The sequence below is a fragment of the Balaenoptera physalus genome (genome assembly GCF_965194825.1).
Source record: "Balaenoptera physalus genome assembly, chromosome: 2".
NCBI lineage: Eukaryota > Metazoa > Chordata > Mammalia > Artiodactyla > Balaenopteridae > Balaenoptera > Balaenoptera physalus.
In genome coordinates, this window is record NC_138883.1 from 167116256 (window position 1) to 167135087 (window position 18832).

Genomic DNA, 18832 nt, shown 5'->3' on the forward strand with positions numbered 1-18832 from the left:
AAAATTTAAAAAAAATGCAGTTGATCATATTTGAGAAGAAGCAACTGGCAAGAAATAATTCCTGGGACTTCCCTGGTGGCGCCAGTGGTTAAGAATCCATCTGCCAATGCAGGGGACACAGGTTTGAGCCCTGGTCTGGGAAGATCCCACATGCCACAGAGCAACTAAGCCCGTGTGCCACAACTACTGAGCCTGCGCTCTAGAGCCCGCAAGCCACAACTACTGAAGCCCATGTGCCACAACTACTGAGCCCACGTGCCACAACAACTGAAGCCCACGTGCCTAGAGCCCGTGCTCTGCAACAAGAGGAGCCACCGCAATGAGAAGCCCGCGCACTGCAATAAAGAGTAGCCCCTGCTCGCCACAACTAGAGAAAGCCTGCATGCAGCAATGAAGACCCAACGCAGCCAAAAAATAAGTAAATAAATAAATAAATTTATAAAAAAAAGAAGTAATTCCTGATGTTACAGCAGAAAGCGTGACAGTAAAGGAAGGAAGCTGACTTTTACAGGCACCTCAGAGCCTACAAATCCAACCAAGCAGTGCCTTTGAAGGAGTCACTTTGAGAGGCTGGTACTTGATGTGATGGTTTAAACACTTGAGAAGCCTCTGGTTAACAGCAACAGCGTGTGTGTATGTTTGTGTGAGCGTGTTTCAGTGTGTGGTTTAAACACCAGTTCTCAAGGTGGCTGCTGCGATATTGCCATCAATGGTCACATTCATGCCATAAGACTACACTTTCTCAAGGTGACACAGTTGTTACTGGCCACTGTTGTAGGACTTGATGACCGCTATGACCCCACCACGTGTGGAGAGCCTGGTGTGTGGCAGACACTGTGCTGAGCACCTGCCCTACAATCTTCAGGGCTCCGGAGTCAGCTGATGTTTCCATCTCCACCGTATAAATCAAGAAGCTGAGGCTTTAAAGTCCAGAAGTCACGTGGCTATTAGTAAGTGACAGGGCTGAGATCTGAACCCAGGACTGTCTGACGTGGGACTTCATGCTGTTACTACTTCACAGTACGACCTCATACAGCTCTAGCTGGGGGCTGGGATCGTGTGCTCTACCAGGCCTTTGTGCTGGAATTTACTGAGGAAGAGAGTCGGGGAGGGGGGTTTAGGGGGTGGGAAAGAAACAGAAAGAGACGGCTGTTCCCAAGGGTAGTTTCACTTTATCCCCAGGTGATGATGAGGGGATAATGCTGACGTGAAAAGGAGGTAGTGAGTAGACAAACACTTTCTAAAATCAGAAACTTTTCTAGGCAGGAGACTGTGAGTCAGGGGGTGGGCCTTTCTGGGGCCAGGACAGGAAGAGACCAGTGAAAGCAGGAGAGGATCTGTAGGTGTAAATGGATAAATACTCAGAGGTCAGCACCTCACTTCCAGCACGTGCAAAATAACCTCTGAAATGTTGCCAAACCTTAAGCAGAGTGATTTTAAAATCAGAATGGTAATCATCACAACTATTGTATAGAAGGGTATTTAGATTAAACATGTTACGTATATTAACTACCGATCTATCATTCCTAAATGTTAACTGTCGGTAATCTGGCCACAGTAATTTTTAAAAACACAGCTAGAGGGAACTTTTGTGTCAAATGTGTTCTAGTCATGTCCTAACTATATATTTAAATCTTTGGCCTTGATGATAATTTGTCACAAATGTCAACCTTCTCAGAGTTTCACATAAAGATAAACATTACCTGGTGGTATTTCTTTAGGATGTTGTGCATTTCGGCCACATCTTCACTCGTGATGGTCTTGATGATGTACCTCTTGTCATAGGACATGTGGAACCGGGCTCCGCTGCGGGCTTGGGAGTCATTGGGAAGGGGTGCACTCCTGGTCAGGGAATTCTTCCCGTGGGATGACAGGGGAGGAGGGAAGAGAACCGGTTAAAGACTAATTTCCAGGTCATTTGTTGTCACCACAAGTTTTCAAAAACATCTGTGTTTGGAAGAAGTTGATAAGTAGGCGGACAACATTTTCTATTCATTGTAACTCAAATGGCAAGTCCTTCAGAAGAAATGAAAACAGCGATTCTAATCTAATGTCTAGAATTATAATCAGAGTTACTTTGTTCACCTTGTTCTTTTGAGTTGGACAAGAGCTGAGATTTCCCTCTCAATAAAACTAGGTTCCAGCCATGAAAGGACATTTTACTTTCCCTGAGTGTTTCCTTATATGACAGGTATTCTGCCAAGCGTTATACACAGAGGACTTCTCCCAACTCTGATAACATTCCCATGAAATGGTTACTATTGATATCACCATTGTTTTACAGATGAGGAGATGGGGATCAGAGAGGTATAATCATTGGGGGAAAGTCACACAGCTAGTAAGGGGAAGAGCCAGAATGCCATCTGCAGTGTGGCTGGCTCGGAACCCAAGTTCTCAACTAGTCAACTACTCAAGTAGTAAACAACTTAATTACTAAACCCTGTGGCCCATGGCTGCCCTGGGAGGGCCTGGCCTGGGCAGGTGTGCTCCAACACAGCTCCAGAAGTTTCTGACCTGGTCCATCCTCCACCCCACTTCAGCCATTTTTGAGGATGATTTATCTCCTGGAGAGGATGGGGCAGGGCTCTGAGTGGGCGCTCTTCTGCAATCACTTCACTCCAGGATCTAGTATTTCGTTCCATACTCACTGTCACTCCTGCTAAGTCTCCCCTGCTCTCACCTGTGACTCCCCTGTTTGAATCTGTTTTCCTAGAGCCTCCAGGAAGTCTGTCCCGCTTTCCCCCAACCGTCTTACGCTGGTCACCAGACTAGTGGATCAGCAAACCCCCAGCATCTGAGGAAGTCTGGTCTTCGCCTCTGCTAACTGTGCCCTTGACAACCGACCTCCATTCCCTGCCCAGCCCCACTGGACGGCGTATGAGGGATTCACAGGGAAAGACAGTCCCACTTCACCTTCCTCTCCCAAAGTGGGCATTCGAAAGCCCCAACGAACCAAAGTCTGTCTAGTTAGCGGGACACAGATGTCTTTAGAGAGGCAGGTGGTATCACTGCATCATGATTGTCAGTGAGAGTTCCCCATCAGTCTAGAATGTTCAAGCCTCCTTAACCTTTCCTTCTTTTCCAGATGAAATCCACCAGGACTGAACCGTATGAGGTCTTAACGACACTGCGGTGGTGCAGCAACTTGTGGAGGGCCTCCTTGGGCTGAGGGAAGGGAGCGCCTTCTCATCTCCAGGACCAGCCCTGGCACCTCGGCTGCTGTCTTTACGTCCTGAGACGGCACATCCTGACCTGAATGCAACCGGCACAACTGCCAAGTGCAGAGCCGCTCCTGCCAATTAACTGAATTTGCTTTCTTTAGCTTATTAGAAAACGTGAGAGGAGGGGGGAAAAAAATCAGTGTAACTCCCAATGATTTTAAATAGCAGGATCTGGCCATATTCAATGATGAAGACAGCTGAAATTCATCAGATAGACTGAGAAGGAGGAAAAGGATTTTCAGGATGAAAATGGCTATATCAACAAGAGTTTGATTCTTACTTATATTGATTTTTTTCCTCAAACATAAAAATCCTCCTTTATACCACTTCCTACTAAGAACAAAAGGGAAGAAAATCAAAGTGAATGCCCTCTTTGGGGGTTTTAAACACTGGCCAAAAAAAGCAATCATTGCTCTTGGCTAACGGTCTTTTTCCTCCCAAACATTAATTTGTAAAAGGTTATTCCAAATAAAACAAGAACACTAGGAATTGTAAGATTACAAATTACTTTCAGGCATAAAAATCAAAGCAGGAACAATCAACTTAATGAAAGACAGGCGGACCAGGTTATAAACTTTGTAAAACTGACAACACATGTAAAATAACTTTTTGGGGGGAGGGGGGAATAGTAAAGGATAATTATATTCAGCAAAGGACAGAATTACATCAGTTTCATAGACTGTTTTCTTAGGCGTATTGGATATGAATATGTAACATTCTGTTACGGACCAGTGGGAAAGAACAGAATTGAAAGCTGCAGAGTCAGTGCTTCTCAAACTCTAATGAGCAACGGAATCACCTGGGGATCACGTGACAATGCAGCATCTGACCTGGCAGGTGTGGGATGGGGCGTTCGAAGCAGCAGAAGATGCTGATACAGCCGCGGCGGGTCTGCGGACCACACGTGAGAACCAAGAGTCTACTGAATTGTGGCTACGATGGGATTTGTCTGGTGCAGAGTGTGGAGAGTCTAGTGTATTAAGCGTGTTATAATTACAAACATACCTGCCTGAATGCCTGTCCCATTATAGTCTGTCCAACCCTGGTTTGATTAAAATGTGAAACTTTACAGTGAAGAATGATAATTCATTGCATTCACTGTATTAATTCATTAATGAAATGCTTAATAATATTACGTTCAAAGCAACGTATGGATTTACAAACTAAAGGGCTAGAAAGGCAGAGTCAAAAAGGTACTAACTCCTCAGCACAGATGCTATCTCCTTCCAAATTCGTAGCCTTTCCCTTCAGTTTCAGACGTGGATAATTATTCACTACAGATTTTGTATAAGGATACAGGCCCTCCCGTAATGGCCTGGCCTATAAAACTTTACAAATTCTCATCTTGATTCTGCCTTAACTCAGTTTTTCAATAATCACATAAGTAGTCCCAACCCACAATATCTACTTCCAATGCGTGGAAGAACTTTTTTAAGGCTCATTGTTTTCCAGTAACCAGTGAAATTAGGAACAAGCACACTTTGTCAAAATTCAGAATATACCTTTTATAAGCACTATGAATATAAAAATATATGAATCAGATTTACTGAAAGCCTTAGACAAGCAGACAATCAGAAGAGTGAATGCAATTTTACACACAATGTGTGATCCTTGGAATGACTCTAAGGCCTGGAAAAATCCATATTCATGTTTATTTCCACAACATTCCTATGTGATAGAAAGAGCCAGGTGCATTTTTCCACTTGAAAATAATAAAACTGGGGTACAATGGAGCCAAGTGACGTGCCTAAGGCTCCCGCCTAAAAGCTTCCTCTGAGGTAACCAAAAGGGGCAATTTACAAAGACAAGGCTAAACTTTTGCCATTAATTAATACCATAATCATTGACTTTTTGTAACCTTTGACGTGAGATAGAAGTGCGTGTGTGTTGGTAAGGGCAGTACTGAGTAAGGCAGGGTGCTGGTCTGGGACCTAGAACATTCTCTCCACTCACCGACCCTTGGATACGGCATTCAGCATCTTTGAGCCTCAGTTCCCAGGACTATAAAGTGACAGAGGATAAGCCCAGGGGAGGGGGCAGGCTGAACTAGGTCTCTCCCTCAGACCTCCTATGACTCTAAAAAATGTATTTCCTCTAAGATATGGCTCTAGGAAGTGCGGGGCAGCACAGGCCTCAGAAGGTGATTTGATGTTTTCCAGCAGAAGTCCAGTCAGAAGAGAGTCCAACCACCATCTGAGCAGGGGCATGATGATGGCTTAGGACATCTGGGCCAGGATTAAAGAGAGATGACAATAGTTCTTAGAGCAGTGTGGAAACAACACGTCAGAGGTTCCAGATGTACTTGGACAATTTCAGCAAGAACGAGAGGACGAGCTAAGGGAAGGAGGTCGCGGACACACATGGAATGTAGTCAGAACAGTCTGCTATCTAGAAATTGAATATTGAAATTCCTCAGTGTCCCTTGTTGTGTCACAAAGGAAGAGTGAACCATAGCCTCATACAGGATGCCTGGGCAAGTCTGGGAGGCCAGGAGGAGAAAGGCCTGAGAGAAACAGAGCTGGGGAGTGACCTCCAGAAGCCCCAAAGGGTCCCCTTATGTGTAAATAAACGTCATAATCAAAGAGCATGACAGGTGGAGGCAACCCTGGAGATTATTCCAAACCACCCAATTTACAAATGAGAAAACAGAGGCCCAGAGGGCAGAAACCACTTGCTTTGAGACCTGAGTGGGACGGCGTCCGTGGAAGGCCTTGCAGAGGCCTCCACCCCCTGACTGGTCTTCTGAAATATCCTAATAGACCTACCCAAGTCTAGAAGCCATCAGAAGAGGAAACATTCTAAGCCCACGACGTACACACTCATCAGAGGGTTCTGAACATCAAAACTATCTCTCTGTGTTACATTTAGTTTATTCATACTCTTATTTAGTTTATTCATATTCTCTCAGGTTCATATTGTCATAAGCAGAGGTCTGATGACCTTTCAAGTTCCAAATAGCACTGATATTGAAGCCAGAAGACAGTATAAGCATCACACACAGGTGCTCTATGTCAAGATTGTGTGACTTTGGGCAAGTTATTTAAGCTCTTTGTGCCTCAGTTTCCGTACTAGTAGAAAGGTAATAATGATGAGAATCATCATCATTAAAAGTTTGCCTGGGGGTTAAATTAGGTAAGACAGAGTTTTGATAATAGTGCCTGGAACAGTAGCACTCCTTAATGGTAGCTATTATTATAAATAGCAAATTTCAACCTGGAAGACAGTTAGAGGTGCAGATCAACATTAGCCAATTACTCTGTAAGTTGGTGAGTCAAAAATGAAGGACTTACGGAATGGGTTCTTCCTGTTGGCTCCTTTTTTTTTTTTTTTTTGGCTGCACAGCGTGGCATGCAGGATCTTAGTTCCCCGACAAGGGAACGAACCCGTGCCCCCTGCAGTGGAAGTGCAGAGTCTTAACCACTGGACCGCCAGGGAAGTCCCTTCAGTTGGTTCTTGTTCCACCCTGGCCAAGCCTCTGGTTTGTACCCAGTGAAAATCAAGAACCACATTCTCGCCACTCTCATACTCTCCATTTCACGGCTTACATTCTACAGCCCTCAATAAGAACCACTTGTAGTTTGAAAAAGAATTAAAACATTTTACACAAGGAAGTTTCAAGTCAAAAATTCCTACCCCACTAGGTCTCCCTTCTATCCGTGGCCCCTGCTCAGCTCCCAGCATCCTCTCCAGCCAAAGGGCAGGAGGGATGGCAGAGGAGTGGGCCAGTTCTTTAAAGAATGGAGAAAGCACGTGGGAGGTAGCCCGAAGAGCTGGTGTGACCCCTTCCCGAGGAGGAGGAGGGGAGGAAAGCAGGCTGGCTGAAGATGCCAACGGACTTGAAGGTACAGGGGAGGGAACGTCAGGGAGCCTGACGACAGGGCCTCGGGTGACCTTGAGGTGGCAACAAGGGCAAGGAGGGTGAGCAGGGGCGGGCTGTGGGAGGGCTTGAGGGGAGAGAAGGTTTGGAAAAGCAACCTTGGGATGCCGGTCTGGAAAGTCATTTGTGTAACGTGCTGGGCTACCACAAAATCCACAATCCCGTTCAACGCAGAGCTTTAAAAGGCTTAATTCAACATTGAAAATACAGACGTAACAGAAATCTGACATACCGTCTGCCCACAACAGTCACTCCTTTACTACCTTTCTATCCTTTTCAGGTTTTTGGGTCTCAGCACGTATGGCAGAAAGAGAAGCAGTGAGAAGTTGAGGGCAGTCAGACCCCCCACTCCTCACTCTGTTAGCTGATTATCTGCAAGGAAAGACAGTTGGACTTAATGGTCTCTAGGTTTCCTTCTTGCTCTACTAATTAGGAGCCATTAATGTGTTACCGCTTTCAGTTTGTGGAGACTTAGCAAATGGACGGTGATTTGCTTTTAGTTTGGGGGGATCTAACGATAAATGTACGCAAACCGCAACAAACTTGCTTTTATTCATTGGCTACCCTTTTCTTCTATACGTTTGATAGTTGTATATTATAAAGTATGTAGTTCCTTAAATTCACTTGTTCTAAGTGGAAATACTATTAACATAAGCCCCTACATCAAGAAAAAGGCAGCCAAAATCAATGGTGGAGGGGGAAAAAGTTCTCATATTGAATATAAACTAATCTTAAACTCCATACATTCTTCTTCCCTAATGGCTTTACTGAGATATAACTCACACACCAGACAATTCACCTATTTAAAGCACACAAATCATTGGTTTTTAGTATGGTTACAAAATTAAACAACCATTACCACAATGAATTTTAGAACATTTTCATCAACCTCAAAAAGAAACCCCATACCCATAAGCAGTCCCTCCCATTCTCCCTCCACCCCCCACCTAGGAAACCTCTCATCCGCTTTCTGTCCTAGAGATCTGCCTGTCTGGACGTTTCCTACTGCACAATCGTCCAGCACACAGGCGGCTGTGGTGGGTCCAAACATTCTTCCTCCGAGTCCCCGGAGCACAGGCGTCACCCCGAGGGGCCCAGCTGTAGACCCTGGGCCATGTCTGGGCGAGTGAGGTGACATCACGGGTGCCCCCTATTCAGTCCAGTGCGGCGGACGCGTGACAGCCAGCCCGTGCTGCTCCAGAGGATGCTGCCAGGCTTGCTGGGGAGCCGGTGATACCATAAACCGCTGGGCCAAAGTGTAAGTTCTAGGGCCAAGCTAGTGGGTGCAGGGCACGTAAGACTAGGATAGTTTAGTCCATTTTGCCGGACGATCTTGCCTCTGGATAAGTAAACTCAGTGTCCACCAGTCCTGTTTTCCACAGCCAAGTACATCACAGATCTCCAGAGACAGGCTGGGACCCGGGACCCTCCGCTGCACTGCTTGCCCCTGGACAAGCCTCTCCTCCAGCAACAGGTACAAGGAAACTGTAAGGGACTGAAAACAACTGCATGCAGTCGGGGCAGACTGTGAACAAGATTCAAAAAGACCAAAAACCCAACCGCCACTTCTGAGGTGTCGGGAGAAAAGCAGGGTCCTGCACACGATCCCTGCACCCAGCACCAGCGGGGGGCGGGGGGGCGACCACCCTAAGCACCCCCTCCATCCCGCCCCCACCCTCACCCCGTTTAAAGGACCGGCTTGCGCACTCAGTGAGCGAGCACCGGCACCTGTTACGTGCTTTCGCTCCCTAGTGCTGCGCTACGCGTCCCAGTAAAGCCTTGCCTGAATTTCTCGTCTGGCCTCTTATCAATTTCTGTTGATTAAGGAGTCCAAGGACCCTGGTGGGTAGCATTACAACATCCCATCTCAAACCTCAAGAGCTGTGTTTGAATCTCTAGTGCCATGTCAGCCCTCAATGAGAAATAAAGGAAGATAATGAGAGATGAAACTCACTCCTGAATGGCCTTCCTACATTTATAATTGGAAATTTATTCTCCTTTCCCCAAAGAAAGGGATTAATGGTGCTCGCCTTCCTCCCCAAGCCTCTAAAAGTCTGCATTGAAGATGTTTATTTCCACAGTGGGAGGTCCAGGATTACTGGGGCCTCTAGGGGGGTGGAGGAAATGTCAATTTAATTAGCTCATCTTTGCCACCAACCTTTCTATACTTCTCATAAAAATGCCATGATTTATCAACATCAACCATTACGGTCCCCTACCCATTTTTTAAATACCCAAGCATTTTGAACATTTAGTACCCTTGAACTACTCATATAGTCTTACAAACATTTGGTTTTTTTTTTCCCCCATTTTGATATGAGTTTGTCTTTCTGCTAAAAATAATGTATGAAAGTTTTCCCATTTAGTCAACAGGAAGGCCATGTACAATCAATTCTGCCATGCTCAAATGTGTAAAAGCCAGCACCTTACAAAGGAGACATGGCAGTATCATGTACAGGAACCTGAGTGACAGTCACCTACTGGCCGTGACTTAATAACAGATTCAGAAATGTGACAGCTGGGAGGGCCTCAGAGAGCATGGAGTCCTTCTCCCTCATTTCAGAAATGAGAAAATTGAGACCTACCAGGGCTAAGCGACCAGATTAAGTCACAGTATCCGTCACTGAAGATCCAAGACGCAAACCAGCTTCCCAACTCGCAGGAAAATGTTCTTTCTCCCAACTCGGGCTACCTGTTTCATGGACCTGACACCCGCCCTGCTGACAACTCAGGATTACGATTACACGCCTCAAATCACACGGCCCAGGAGCCGGGAGCCAGAGCCTGGACGAGGCTGCTTTCTGGGTTTGCGTTTGACGGACCTGAGCGAGCAGATGGTCCTCTGACCTCATCAGGGAGGGAAAGACCAACGTGCTAACATCATCATCAAGGATTTATTAAAAGCCCACTGTGTTTAAAGCCCTGTGTTATGCTCTTGGGGAATTTCAAAGCAAGTCTGAGCTGTGATCCCAGGCGTGGAATGGCTTTCATTGCAGAGGGGGGCAGAACACAGTGCAATTGAACACTTATTAATAATGAAACAACTTACCAGAAAAGAAGGAAACAGAAATGAACGGTAATGACCAGCAGAGAAAGAAGAAAAGTTGCAGGAACGTCACTGAGTGCCGTGAGATCGCCTTTACAAAGCTCAGGTTGGTACTTGACTCAGATTAAAATACCAGAGGCCTGTGTCCGAGGCTCCTGATAAGCAAACGGGCAGCACCTGACCTGACAGGAGCTCCCTGGCAGGGATGATTGTCAGTGCTCGGCTGAAAATGACAAGACTTAACCCAACGTGGGTTCAGGAATGGAAAACGCAGGCAAACAGCAAGCCTGAGTTGTCAGGTGGGGTCAGTTTGTGGTGGGGCAGTAATTGGTTCAACACTTGAGAAACAGCAGAAAAAGCACATGAAAAAAATCTGAGGGTGCTGATGGGCTGGGAGGGAGTTTTCCCAAAAGTCTGGCAAGAGAGTTGTCCAGTCTGAGGGGTGCCCTTCGGTTTCCAGCCCAGGCAGAGTTTCCGTCCGCTATTCATCATGAGGTTCCCAGTAGCTAAGCTGAAAGGCCAACACGTGTGAGGAGAAACTGTGAAAGAGCAGGCAGGGCAAACCCAAGAGACGACAGACAGTTACACAGGAATAAAAGAGCTTATCTGGCTCGAGTCAGCAAATTTGAGACAGTACAAGAACCTCTGTGCCCATCACTCCCAGATCTGGGCCTCTGCTCCCGACCCCAATCCCGGGATGGCCAACTACACGCTGACCAGCCTCACATAGGCACCTCAAGGTCACCTCCACACTCACAGGCTAAAAGCTCAACTTCCTTTCTCCCCTCTCCCATCCCCACACTTCCCTTCCCCGGTGACTGGCACCTCCACTCTCCCGCTCTCTCAGGGCCCAGCACCTCGGCTCCTGTCCTTTGCTCCTATGTTTTCCCCTCTCCCTGTCCCGTAAAGCTGCTCTCAGCTCAACCCTGTCAGTGCCAACTGCCCTGGTTCATGCCTCTTCTTCACTCGTTGGGATATTTCGTAGCCTCCTAATTTCTTTACCTCCCTTTTATGCATTCTACGCATAACCGCCTCCATTTGCTTTTATAAAATCCAGGTGTCATCACATCACTCCCCTGTGCAAAATCCACAGGGCTGCTCCTGGGCTGAAGAGTCCGGCTGAGGTTTTCCACCCAGTTCCCACTTTCTCCACGTTCCCTTCTTCAGCTCCCCGCAGCCCGCCACCATCTGGTTCTGGCCTCCACGCTTTGGTGCAGAAGGCCCACTTCTCCGGGGATTCTCCCCTCAGCCGTCCCTCCCTTTCTTCCACAAATATTTCTTAAGTGCCTGCCCAGAGCAGGCTGGTGCTAACCTCTGGGCCTGCAGCCCCGGTAAACAAGCTAGACACAGCTCCTGCCCTCAGACAGTTTCCATTATATTTGGGAAATCTACATTTGCGAACACCATGATAGACTTTAGAGATACTGGCAGAAATTTTTTCCCAAAGTTTAGTATACTCTAAAGGTCTTTAACACTGGAGAATTTTATTTTTAAACTTGAAACAAGAACATCAAAAGTTTAAAACGTTAGCTTTTAAAATTATTTTAAAATTAGAATCCTCTGTTACCAATACAAAGAAGAAAATGCATCAGATGTGAATAACAAGGGATTCTAATTCAGGAGATGCGGCAGGGGAAAAGCAAACCTAATATTTTCCTCCACAAAGAACCAGAGGGCTCAGTTTCTATTATATGGTGTATTTAGCTTTAACTGCATCATCGCCATCCTGTATAACTTTTTTGGTTTCTGGTGGGCAATCCTTCCTGCAGCTCAGAAACTTCAACCGAAGCCTCTAGTTGACTTCCCAGGCCTGTCATAAGAGGTTCTGATACCATGAGAGACTGGAAAGAGGGATGCGTTTTTCTTGAAGAACATTAAAAATCAAGATGCCTGGGTTTCTGTAAATCTCATTAGCATCTAATACAGAATCTGTCATGTAATAGTTAAAAAAAAATTCCTTCATCCTTTCTTCTCTTCTGCATTCCCTATAATGTCTACCACAGAGCCTTACACACAGTAGGTGCAAATAAACACACACTGGGTTGATAATCGTGCATGAAATCATCCACCTATGGGGAGCGGAGCTTAAAGTGGCAGAGGAGATGGAAGAACAGAACTGAAGCAACCGCAACAGCGAGGCCTCTGGGGGGGCATTCATCTTGAAAGACATCTTAAAAGAACGGTCATGGGGAGTCACATTGTCCCAACAACGATCAGTGTAATATGCACAGTTCACCTCTGTGCATATTACAAACCAGTGAAGTGACTTTAAGAAGCACTAACAAGTTGGAGGAGATTTTGAATCTGAAAGCACTGAGCATACACGCATACACATACGCACACAGGTTTACACATGTATGTTCAGTGACTGCTGTTAATAATGAGTATTCCAGAACTGTTGCTTGAATTTATCTTTAACAGCAAGAAAAAGAAGTTGTTTTTAAAAGACATTTTCAAGAAATCAAAACCAGAGGAAAGATACAAATGTTTACGGAGACAGCAGGGGTGTTTCTCAGTTCCTTTCAAGAAGTTTAAGTTGGCTGACGGAGGTCAATTAAGTTGGCTAATTGCTATGTTCTACTTTGATCAGATGGATCGATACTGACTTTTTTCAGGTGCAGCAAAATGGCATTCACACACAGGCAAGGCAGGTGGCGAACATTTATCCATCTGATATAACATGAAGGTTTGAAGACTAAATGAACCGCCCGGTGGAGGCTCCTTTTCCCCACAGACATTTAAAAGTCATTTGTCCAATAAGCAAGCGCTTCAGAAAATTAAACAGAGCAACGCAAGGGGAACAGTGAGGGGCCTGGGCCCCTTGAGCAATCCAGCGCCTCCAAAGATGACGAGACGCCGGGTCATTGATCCCACTTTTCAAATCAGATTGAGAAAGAGAGTTCAGTTTGGCACTAGGTGTCAACTGATACCTGTTACCTGTTTTGGCCATGGTGAATGAAGTGTCCGGGCAGTGGTAAGCCGAACAGCCGAGACCGCGGCCCCGCCGGCCCCCGCAAGCGCACAGCACTCCGCCTCCCTGGCTTGCGCTGCGCAGGCACCCAGACGCACCAAGCCAGAGCCACTGTTGGCACAACTTCCTCCGTTTTCCAAACCAAGTAGCCAACAAGGTGGGTTAAGCCCCATGTGTACGAGGTTACCTGCAGTTTAAACTCAGGGGCCCTGCCCCAGCTGAAAAATTTTTAAGAGGTACAGACATTGGGAAAGGAACATAGAAATGGGGAGGGAAGCCAGTACAGTCGGTCCTCCGTATCCGCAGATTCCGTATCCGCAGATTCCGTATCCGCCGATTCCAACTGCAATTCGATCTGCAGTTGGTGGAATCTGTGGATGCAGAGGGACTGTGTATGTCTGGTTTACTAAAGTTACTGTAAACACCCACTTTATTTTTAAATAGAAATACAGTTGCCAAAGAGAAAGCAGCAATCTAAATGCCAAAAAGCACCAGGCATGGCTGAGGGAAGGAGTGGTGTTCAAATGATTAATTACACTCACACCGGTTCTCCCTTGTACTGATCTCTCACGCTAAGAGCTTAACTTGCCGATTAGTTCCGTGTGAATCATCCTCCACTCGCCTAACTGGCCTTCAAAGTTTGTATCAGCAATTTGCACTTACTTAAATATCAACTTACATGGTTTTGTTTTTAGGGGGAAAAAAGAGAGGGAAACCCGGTTCGTGTCTTAGTATTTCAGCAACTAAGGATCTAATGGATCCATTTTGGATCTCATTTAAGAGGGCTGGTTCTCAGAAGAAATATAAGGACTTCACTGTGGTAATGACTTGAGGAATTTAACAAGATCCTGTAGCACAGGGCCTGAAAGTCAGTTTCTGTGAAACGCCAGTGTAGCTATTTTATTTTTAAAAATTAAAAAAAAAAAAAAAGGGGCACAAAGGAAGGAACACACTTGAATGTAGCAGCAGAGTCAGAGGAGATTTTCTTAGGGTGTCAAAGTTATCAGCTGTTCATTCTTTTCAAAGCACACTATTTTCACATGGCCTCTTGAAACGTAATAACAGTTCTTACATAATGTAGAATTATTCCTTTTTATTTTATACAAGGCTTTTTCACTATTCCAAAATTTATTCTTTAAAGGTGACTTGGCTTTTGCAGCAGTAAATTCAAGTCCAAGTGTGATCGAAGTTCTTTCTCTCTTACACATGAAGCCCACACCTGAACGCTGGCTCCATCGCAGTTTTTAAAAGCAAACCGAGGGCTCACATCCTCCCCGCCCGCTTCCCCTCAGCCCTCTCCGGGGCGCACCCGAGCCTCTGCTCAGAGCCTGGACCTCCGTGGAAACCTCGGCCACGTCCACAGAGGAGGGAACGTCACCGGCAGCCTGGCCAGCATTGCTTTTTCAAAACGTGGCAGCTTCAAGGCTTCTCATGCCTGAGTGAGCCTGTGAGAGATTCTTGGAAACTTTCAACAATGGGGCAGGGCAGGGAGGCCCACAGATGTGTAAGAAAGCATGCTAGCTAAGCTTGATTTGCCTTAGGGGCCTGTTCTTTAAGGGAAAGTACACGGTGAGCTGTGCCAGTATTCACCTTGTAAGGTCACCCAGGGCGGCAACAGGACACGTAATGCAGGAGAAGTTAGGATTTCTGGTTTGGGGCAAACGAGAGAAAGTGTTTACCAGATTTAAAATAAGTCAGTACTCTTACAGTAAAATGAACGGCCTGCCGTAAAAGACCAGAAAGCAGTCCTTGTATCTCCTGACTTAGATTTCTGCTTTTAAAAAAAATCCTTGGCTTTTACGAATCTGGCCAGCTCTGTGAAAATCAGGTACCTGACGCCTGGTCCGTTCTCAGGAGAAATGACCAGGGATCAGCAGATCTGACGGCGATTTTAAAAGTCGAAACTGAGAACTGGGCAAACGTGGGGAGAAAAGCAACGGCGCACATCTTTACACGGTGGGTCGCAAGAGCAGGAGACGGTGTTGCACAGAAGCGTCCCCGGGACTGGCGGGCTCCTGATGGTGACGGCGGTGCTGCAGTCCCCAGACCGCGGGGCACTGCAGGGCTCTAAGGGGGCCTCTGACATATACCGCGGCGAGGGCCAGGGTGGGCCAATTCGAAAAGCGGCAAATCAGCAAGAACGGAAACAAATTTCTAAGATTCCTAAGTGGCCTCTACAAATAAAGGAAATGCGAATTCAACACACAGACACAACCCTAGGGGCTGCCAACCCGTTTGAGGGCAGAAAATCAAAAGGAGGCTCTGCGGCGGGCAGAATCCTTTCATCTGTAAGTGAGAATATTATATAAAACTCACAGGCTTTCTCCCTTCCCAAAGAATAATTTCTTCTGCGGACTACTGAAATCATATTGTATAGTGGTCCCTGACTGAAAGAACCCTTTATTTCAGAAAGAACACTGAAAAATTCTCATACAAAATGAAAATTACTATTATCTAATTACTTGTCATGACAAAAACGTGAATCCTATTTTACAGAGCAAAAGGCACGATGAAACCCATGTGAAACGAATGTTATTACGAAAGCAACTCACCTGGAAATCCTGATCATCGATTCCAAACCTCTCCCGCAGGTTACGGAAAACCATCGGGCAGTATTCCTTAAACTTGAAGTGGCTCGGCATGTTTTCTCTGAAACAGGTTGTGGAATAAAGTTCAGACGTACGAAGAGTGAACCAGACTTGAATCTGCCACCATCATGCTCTCCTGCAGCCAAAGAAGCGCTTGGGGCTCCCGACCCGACCCACAGAAGGCACACGTGGGTTTCATGGGGCCAACCAGAACCCACAGTAGGATCCGGGGGACAGAAGGGACAGACACGCAGGGGAAACGGTGAAGGAAAAGCAAAGAGCTTGGCGAGTCAGGGAAGGGCAGCACAGAAAGCCACTAACAGTGCTCCCACACTGGTCCTGGGTTGCCTGCTGATTAAAGCTTACAGAACAAGACTGCTCTCACTCCTGGATCGACCTGTTTTATATTTTATATAAATACCACATTCTATATTCACATAGAAAAGATCCCCTCAAAAGGTCAACCTTTAAAGGGCATTATGAGAATAATTAACACATCAGCTTCACATTAGAACAATGGCCCCATTAAGGAATTTCACAATTGATCTTCACGTGGGAGGGATTTCTCTGGGGCTCATCCCACTCATTCAGAATTGCTTCCCCCTTTGTGTTCACACACACGCAAACACACACCCCCTGCCCCCACTGTGGTACTCCACACACTAAGTGATGGTAATTTGTATATGTGTCCATTTTCAACCACCCGCCTGACTGTGAACCCCCGAGGGCAGGACTGTTTCTTATACATCCGTGTATGTCTGGCTCTCAATGGACTGCCTGACACAGAAGGTGGTCCATAATGATGTCTAAAATGATATTCAAAAGAGGGAGAAACAGTCTCAATGCCCAACATGGCATCCAATTATGTTTTATAAAAATGCACCTTCATTCTTTATTGTTTTAGGAAGTAGTCATTTCTGTTCATAAAGGAATCATCAGGAGAGTTTTGTGTAAGAGAGCTGAGGTCCATAGCTGCCGAAAAAAAAAAAGAATCCAAGCAATTTACAGCTTCAAACACTTAAATAGTAATGAGAATATCACTTTTAACATATAAGATATTCATAGAGAACAATATGCCATATGCAAAAAGATATTACCCAAGAGGGCCTGCTGTTGCTTTTCTGAAAATGACAGATGGTTATGTTTATCACAGGATAAACTTTATCAGCAAAACTTTACTCCCACCCATTGAAAAATAATGTGATTATAGAAATTCACAAAAATTCAAATTCAAATTCATACTCCTGGCAGCCACATCAGTTCTACAAAAGGTCGTGCTTCTACTTACTTGTTAAAAAGGTGATTGTCCACCTTTATCTTTGAATAGGCCTTGAAGTCATCTGGCATCAACATAACAGGGATTTGAACATGGCTCAGTTCATTGATCTAGAAAAATGTAAAATAAATGGCACAGGTTGTAAGTATCTAGGTGGGAAGTGCTTGACTTAAACATGTAATTTACCAAGAAAACCTCGTGGATGCTTGCACTTCCTGGCCCACCTTCCTCCCTGTTCCGGTCCCGAATCATCTCTTCTGCCGCTTTCCCCACTCTTTTCATCAGCCGTCACCACTGCCCCCCAGCACACATCGGCTGCAACTCCCCGGCTCAGCCCTGTCTGCCGCTGGCCCCCAGGATGGCAGGGGCAAGGGAGGGGTTCTGGAGGGTGAACCCTCAGGGCCAGCAGTCCCTGCTTCTCCCCGTCCACCCTCCCACTGCCCCTCCAGAGCCTTGACCCGGAGCTCCTTTGATCCCGTGTCCAGGTCAACTTCCTTCTGTAAAGAAAATATTCTCTGAGAAACAGGGCTTTTTAATTTCTGATATAAATATTTGTTGAATTAATCAATAAGACTATTTCTTTACACTTTGGGGTACTAAAAAGGAACACTGCCATTCATGTGGTCTTTACCTTTCTTGTGGGAACTAATTTAAAAATAAGTATTGGGATAGAGCATGAATTTACCAGAAGAGGAACCTTCATGAAGGAAAGGAAGGAAGCATATGGCCCTGGGATTGGATGAGAGGGAGGTGGGTTGGCCAGGGGTCAAGACAAAGGCACATCTTTATGTGGTTACAGAGAACAAAAGGTTAAATCCATTTCGGTTTACATTCCAGTGAATGGCAGGGACAGGGACGGCTTTTGACACCTGACTTTGAAAAAGTTGAACCTTCTCTTGGTTAATTATTTTTGCATTTAGCGCCCAAGTGATAACTCCCTGGTTGCTAGTAATAAAAACCACTTTAAAGGTTTATACTTCCAGTAAATGTAAGATACTTGGAAGGGTTCTCAGTTACAAAAACAAACAAAATGAGTTTCTTGATAGAGCAGAGTTGTTAACCCACTGCTGGGTTCACAGAAAGTAGAAGGAAATTTTCAAGACCTTCCTTCCCCTAAAGTGAGTTTAATCGTCCATAGGGCATGTGGTGACCATCAGGTAAGTGTGAAAGGAGGGGCTTCTCTGAAGGTAGATGCCAATTTCACACTTTGGGTCAAAGGATAACTGCGGAGCTCAACCCAAGACTTCAACATTAAACTAGGACCCCTGAAGGAAGTGAAAGTGGTCCCAAAACCCAGTGGAAGTAAATGTAAATGGGGCCTGGAAGAAAACACCCTTAACACAGACCTCCAGGATTCCCACAGATTAAGTTCAACCAAATATGAGTTCACACAGACAACAAGAGTGGGAGTCAACAGAAACAAAAACTGATATTATTTTCAAGGCTTCAGCTGGTAGGACAATCAGATACAGAATAAAAAATAAAAACTATGAATAAAATGTATGAAGATAGTAAGAGATGGACTAGCAAAAATGAGTAAACTATGAGACTTTCAAAATGACCAATCAGACTTGAAAAAGAATCAAATAAACATTTTACAAAACGGAAACTATAACTGTTGACTTGAAAACAAAACAAAAAGCCTCTCACCTAGTATTTACACAGCAGATTGGATAACTGGTATACCAGACAGTAGATCTGAGAAAACTACCTAGAATACCACAGACAGAAAGAATGGAAACGTAATATATGAGAGAATGGTTTAAGACAGGGAGTGGAGTGGGTTTAAATGGAATCTTAGAGGAAGAGAGTAATACAGAATATGGGGAAGAGATAATATTTGAAGATGTAAT

At 45.4% G+C, this 18832-nt stretch overlaps 1 protein-coding gene across 2 annotated transcripts in view; it reads right to left on the reverse strand.

Annotated features, from left to right (window-relative positions):
* Positions 1 to 18832, reverse strand: part of PIP4K2A (phosphatidylinositol-5-phosphate 4-kinase type 2 alpha) — a 175869-nt gene that overhangs the window by 56791 nt on the left and 100246 nt on the right. For both annotated transcript variants that reach the window (XM_082449816.1, XM_082449817.1), the window contains exons 2-4: positions 16992 to 17089; positions 15668 to 15764; positions 1704 to 1856 (exon numbers count right to left, since the gene is read on the reverse strand). In XM_082449816.1, the coding sequence (XP_082305942.1) occupies positions 1704 to 1856; positions 15668 to 15764; positions 16992 to 17089 (348 nt within the window). The remainder of the gene's footprint in view (positions 1 to 1703; positions 1857 to 15667; positions 15765 to 16991; positions 17090 to 18832) is intronic.